The sequence below is a fragment of the Ochotona curzoniae genome, unplaced genomic scaffold (assembly GCF_017591425.1).
Source record: "Ochotona curzoniae isolate NIBS_2020 unplaced genomic scaffold, NIBS_Ocur_1.0 contig_2688, whole genome shotgun sequence".
NCBI lineage: Eukaryota > Metazoa > Chordata > Mammalia > Lagomorpha > Ochotonidae > Ochotona > Ochotona curzoniae.
The window spans coordinates 18013922-18019791 of record NW_024465553.1 but is presented as its reverse complement, the minus strand read 5'-3'; the positions used below and the strand labels follow the sequence as shown (position 1 = coordinate 18019791).

The window sequence follows — 5870 nt, the reverse complement described above, 5'->3', positions numbered from 1 at the left end:
AGGAGCAGAATCAGATTGAAATCCATTTCAGTTTGGCTCTATCAACATCACCCAGCCATGGAAGTGAGTCTAGGTCCTTCAGCTCCAGAGAAAAAAAGATGCTAGCAGCTAAAGGAGTGGGAGAGCTGAGGGTCATGTTTAACTGATCAAATGAATTCTAATCACTTGCATGCTTTTTCTCTGAGATTTATTTATTTGAAAGCAGAGTGGAAAACAGAAAGGGAATAAAAATAAATAAATAAACAAGAGGGGTGGGGAGAATGAAGGAAAGGGGAGGGGAGAGAACCAGAGAGCAAGCAGAAAAATGTATCTTCTGTCCGCCAGTTCACTCCCCAAGTGACTGCAAATGCCATGGCTGGGCTAGGCAGCAGCGAGGAGTCTGGAACTTCATTTGGGTCTCCCACGTGGGTGGCAGGACCCTAGTACTCAGGGCACCTTCTGCTGCCTTCTCAGAAGCATTAGCAGAGAGTTGGATCTAAACTGGAAGGACGGGGACTCGAGCTTGAGTCCCTACGGGATGCCGGCCCTACAAGCGGGCTTCACCCCTTATCTCTCAAACCTTTAGTATCACCAGTCCTTGCAGTCACCAGGCTGGATCGCGGGATTAGGCAGTTACAGAGGACTTCTTTGTTTCCACTCAGGTCACAGGACTATTTGCACACACACACACAAAAAAACCAACTTCACTTAGCATCTTGAACAGCGTCCCAGAGTCCAACCAATGGGAGTACTGAGAAAAGTGGCCTTACAAAGTGGAGAGGGGCCAGGCCCAGCCCACTGCTCCTCTAAACTGAGACGTCCATTCGCTGCCAATGGTCCATTCAGAATGGCGGCGACGGTGAGCGTGGAGCCCGCGGGCCCCTCCTGCTGGGACGAGCCGCTGCGCATCGCCGTTCGCGGCCTGGCCCCCGAGCAGCCAGTCACGCTGCGCTCGGTCCTGCGCGACGAGAAGGGCGCGCTCTTCCGCGCCCACGCGCGCTACTGCGCCGATGCCCGCGGCGAGCTGGACCTGGAACGCGCGCCCGCGCTGGGCGGCAGCTTCGCCGGGCTCGAGCCCATGGGGCTGTTCTGGGCCATGGAGCCCGAGAAGCGCTTTTGGCGGCTGATCAAGCGGGACGTGCAGACGCCGTTCGTAGTGGAGCTGGAGGTGCTGGACGGCCACGACCCCGAGCCGGAGCGGGTGTTGACCCGCGCGGTGCTGGAGCGCCACTTCTTGCCGCCGGGGGTGCGGCGTGAGGCGGTGCGCGCGGGCCGGGTGCGGGCCACGCTCTTCCTGCCGCCAGGTGAGCCCTGCGGTCCGGGGTCCCCATACTCTTACAAGAAGAGTTGCTCCAGACATTGCAGATATCTGTGGGCAGAGATACCTGAGGGGTGTAGGCTTGTTACTCTAGAACTGATTGGTCCTCAAATGTAGTGTTCAGGTAAAATTAATTTTAAGACAGCGGGAGCAGGCTGGGAGAGAAAGGAGGTATTTGTAATTAAAAAATATATTTTAAAAAATATTTGATTATGAGGTCGGCACAGCTTTGCAAGCTAACCCTTCACCTGCAGTGCTGGCATCCTGTATGGGTACCAGTTCAAGTCCCAGCTGCTCCACTTCCAACCCAGCTTCCTGTCTATGACCTGGGACAGCAGCATAGGTTGGACCAAGTCATTGGGCCCCTGCACACACCTGGAAGACCTCGAAGAAGCTCATGACTCCTGGGGAGTAAATCGGCAGATGGAAAACATGTCTCTCCTTCTCTCTGTAAATCTGCCTTTCAAATAAAAATCAGTAAATCTTTAAGAAAAAAATATTTGTTATTTGACAGGCAGAGCAGCAGACAGAGAGGCATGGGATAGAGCTTCCATTATTGTTTCACTCCCCCAAAAGCCACAACAGCCAGATTGGGACAGGCGGAAGCCAGGAGCCTGGAATTCCATCTAGGTCTCCTATGTTGTGGCAGGGACCCAAGTAGTGGGATGATCATCTGCAGCTTCCAGGGGTTCATGAGCAGGAAGCTGGATTGGCAGAACGGGAGGCAGGACTCAAACAGAACTCTGACATGGGATGTGGCAGCCAAAAACCTACCCCTGTAGATTATTTGGGGTCTTAAAAATAATATACACCGTGGGGACTTAGAGAATGTGGATTTGGCTTGGGCCACTCTTAATTTGCTTGAAGACCACAGGCTTGTCAGTGTTTTTAATTGGTCATAGAAAATTTTCGATTGGCCATAGAAAGCAGGCAGCAAATGGCTTTGCACACCAGTGCTGAGGGCCTCAGGACTCATTGTGTGTTTTGTGTCTTCCCAAGGCCCCGGGCCCTTTCCTGGCATTGTGGACATTTTTGGCGTTGGAGGTGGCCTTCTGGAGTACCGGGCTAGCCTGCTGGCTGGGAAGGGCTTCGCTGTGCTGGCTCTGGCGTATTACAACTACGAGGACCTCCCCAAGGGCCTGGAGACCCTCCACCTGGAGTACTTTGAAGAAGCTGTGAACTACCTGCTCAGTCACCCTGAGGTTAGAGCTTCTCTCTGTTTTCGGGGCCGTCCTTTGTGTGGTCTCATGAGTGTTCTTAGTTCTCACAGAATTGAGGTCATTTGTAACAACTACTCCCTTCTCCAAACACAACACTTTTTGCTGATAATAAAGACAATGTATCCTGCAAACACAGCTGTCAAAGGGACATGGAGAAACAGCCTAGTCAGTAGCACTGATGTGGTCAAAGGATTGTCAACAAAATTCTAGAGATCCTAGAGCCATGTTATGAAGGAGAGTGAGTGGAGAAGTAACTGCAGGGGTGAATTCTTCCCACATGAGAGTGGGTAGGGTCCCAAATACTTACAGCCTGGTGGCCTCTGGCAAGAACAGAAATACTTTTTGGAAATAGGAGGAAGTCAGGGAAGTGAGCTCATGTGAAAGTTGCTGAATTTGGTGGTGAAAGAATGAGAAGTTCCTAACAGCTAGCTTATGTATGCTCAATGAGGTAACGCACAGCTGAAAGTAAAGTGGAATGTGGGATTTGCAGTTGCTTGCAAGGGTAGGAGAAGTAACGATATGATTTTCCAGTCTCAGAAAGCAAATATACCAGGGAAGCTGGGCGGGCCTGGAGGGCAAGGTGGGGCGCTGGCTTGAAATTAGTGAGTAAGAAGTAAAAGTGAAGAATGTGGGCACAAAGATGTATTTTAATTTTTCTTCAGCACTGGTCATTCACAGAACTGCATATGGATTTAACAAGTAGACTAAACCAGTGTTGCACTTTTTCCAGGCCAGTATGACACAAGGAGAGTGGCATTCAAATAGTTAAGAGTTGTTTAAGATTTTTTTTTTTTTTAAATTTGAAAGGCAGGTTTTATAGAGAGAAGGAAAGAAAGAGAGAGGAAAGATCTTCCATCCACTGGTTCACTCCCCAAATGGCTGGAGCCTCTTCCTGGTCTTCCATTTAGATGTAGGGGCCCAAGGCCTTAAGCCTTCCACCACTACTTTCCTAGTCCACAAGCAGGGAGCTGGGTGGAAAGTGGAGCAGCTGTGACTAGAACCAGTGCCCATATGGGATTGCCAATGCTTCAGGCAGAGAATTAACACTAGTCCTGCATTAAGAGTTTTTACAAGGGAGTGACCACACTGATGAAGCTGAAAGTTCTAAGGGAAGAGGTGGGAAGAGAGAACATGAGAGAGAGAAGTTGATGGTGTCTCAAAGAGGCAGAAGTGGGGGATGACTGGGATGGCTCAGCTGCAAATGTTGAAGATGGTGATTGGGGAGTGAAATGTTTGGTACTGAGACCTTGGAGATAATGCACCTGCTGATGAGAATGGTAGTGGATGGCTCAGGTGGGACAGAGGAATAGATCATGTGACGTCTTGGAGGTCCAGGAACTGAGAAGCCAGATATTGGAAAGCTGCTCCATGGGGTGCTAAAGTAAAGAATGGCAATGGATAAATAGTGCAAAGCAAGATAGAGAGGAAGATAAGTGAATTACCCTAGGTTGTAAGCCTGAGTAAATGGTGGTATTTAGATCCAGTCTCAGGTCCATCTGATTGCAAGCTTGGGTATTCCTTACTATACTGTACAACACCATATGTGGACTCATACTTACTTCTTTTTCCTCTGTTCCCTTCTCAGGTGAAAGGCCCAGGAATTGGACTCCTGGGAATTTCCAAAGGGGGTGAGCTCTGTCTCACCATGGCCTCCTTCCTGAAGGGCATCACGGCCGCCGTCATAATCAATGGATCCGTGGTCATTATTGGGGGAACTTCACACTACAAGGATGTGACCCTGCCCCCCATAGGTGCCAACAAGAGTCGAATCAAGATGACCAAAGATGGCTTAGTGGACATTGTGGATGCCCTAGACAGCCCTTTGGAAGAGCCTGGCCTGAAGAGCTTGATCCCTGTGGAAAAGGCTGAGTGCTCCCTCCTGTTCCTGGTGAGTGAGGATGACCACAACTGGAAGAGCGAGTTCTATGCCAATGAGGCCTCCAAGCGCTTACAGGCCCACGGGAAGGAGAAGCCCCAGATCATCTGTTACCCTGGGGCAGGACACTATCTGGAGCCCCCCTACTTCCCCTTGTGCCGGGCTTCCCACCACGTATTGGTGGGTGGGCCTGTCTTCTGGGGAGGGGAGCCCAGGGCTCATGCTGTGGCCCAGGTGGATGCTTGGGAGCAACTGCAGGCTTTCTTTCACAAACACTTGGGTGGTAAGAGTTAGAGGTGCTACATGGAGATTTGAAACAAATTATATAACCCATCTTTTATAGGTTTAGAAGATGAAACTCTCCAGAAACTTCAGTTACATTAGTTCACTTGACTGTAATATCATATGTCTTTCAGATTTTTTTCATCCTTTCTCTTTACATTTTAGTGTTAAAAATTGCTTCCATAAAAAAGAATGACATGTTAGGAATGACTAAACAGTTATAAGTAAATGTTTTTTCAGATTTGAAGGTAAGGGATATACAGCAGTCACTCAATAGGCTAATCTTCCTATAGCGCCAGCATCCCATGTGGGTGCCAGTTCTAGGCCCAGCTGCTCCACTTTCCATCCAATCCCCTGCTTATGGCTTGGGAAAACAGTAGGGTATGGCCCAACATGTTGGCCCCTATACCCATGTTACCTGCTGGGAGCTCCTGGTTCCTAGCTTTGGATTGGCTCAGCTCTGGCCACTGTGGCCAGTTGGGGCGTCAGCAGTTGGAACATCTTTCTGTCTTACTCCTCTAAATCTGCCTTTCAAATAAAAATACATTTTTCTTTTTTAATAAAGGTAGAGACATTTAGGGACGAATGTTTTCTTCTCAATACTTGGAACACTGTTACTCCCATCATCTCCCTCCCTAAAATTAACCTTTATAATGATCCTGTTGTTATGCTTAACATATATGTATGTAGCAATAAAAATACTACTGCTATTTGTTGCATAAATATTTTAACAATATTAATTAGATGATGGGGGCAGAGAACTATTGAATCACACATGAAGCTGCAGCAACACGTGAAACTTGGAAGGGTTTTAGTCCGGGGAGAACAGAGGAGTGGCTGTGGGGAGAAATGATGTTTGCAGGTTACTCATTTTATGTCAGTCACAGTCCTCACAACCATCCTGGGTAAGTAAAACAATCTGTATGGGCATAAGACTCTTGGTTGCAGAATTCATCTGTGCCAGAGTCAGTCCTCCAGCCAAAGGAAGAATAGAAAACAATCTAAAATCTCTCTTTCTTATAATGAAAATTCTGATATTTATGTGTTGAACATTATGAACCAAAAGGGCTATCCCACATAATTTAGTAGCAAGGCTTATAAGACTATAGTTAATATGGGCGATCACATCCTTTTGTAGTATAGACGTTTTTAAGATATTTAAGATACTTATAATTGAATTCCAGAAGAGAAAATA

At 48.0% G+C, this 5870-nt stretch overlaps 1 protein-coding gene across 2 annotated transcripts; it reads left to right on the top strand.

Moving 5' to 3' along the window:
* Positions 1–826: 826 nt before the first annotated feature.
* On the top strand, positions 827–5507 carry LOC121152987 (acyl-coenzyme A thioesterase 1-like). 2 transcript variants are annotated; one of them, XM_040975324.1, is made up of 4 exons: positions 827–1283; positions 2297–2499; positions 4103–4304; positions 4411–5507. In XM_040975324.1, exons 1-4 carry the CDS (start codon positions 827–829, stop codon positions 4734–4736), a joined length of 1188 nt encoding a protein of 395 aa, XP_040831258.1. In that variant the 3' UTR covers positions 4737–5507. The 2 variants fall into 2 exon arrangements, with proteins under 2 accessions (XP_040831258.1, XP_040831257.1); XM_040975323.1 differs by having other exon boundaries at positions 4103–5507.
* The last annotated feature ends 363 nt before the right edge of the window (positions 5508–5870 follow it).

Excerpts from the sequence above, each read along its gene's own strand:
- LOC121152987 (XM_040975323.1), top strand. The coding sequence starts at position 827 with ATGGCGGCGACGGTGAGCGTGGAGCCCGCGGGCCCCTCCTGCTGGGAC. Across the intron at positions 1,284-2,296 it reads CACGCTCTTCCTGCCGCCAG|GCCCCGGGCCCTTTCCTGGC; the intron begins GTGAGCCCTGCG and ends TGTCTTCCCAAG. Across the intron at positions 2,500-4,102 it reads ACCTGCTCAGTCACCCTGAG|GTGAAAGGCCCAGGAATTGG; the intron begins GTTAGAGCTTCT and ends TTCCCTTCTCAG.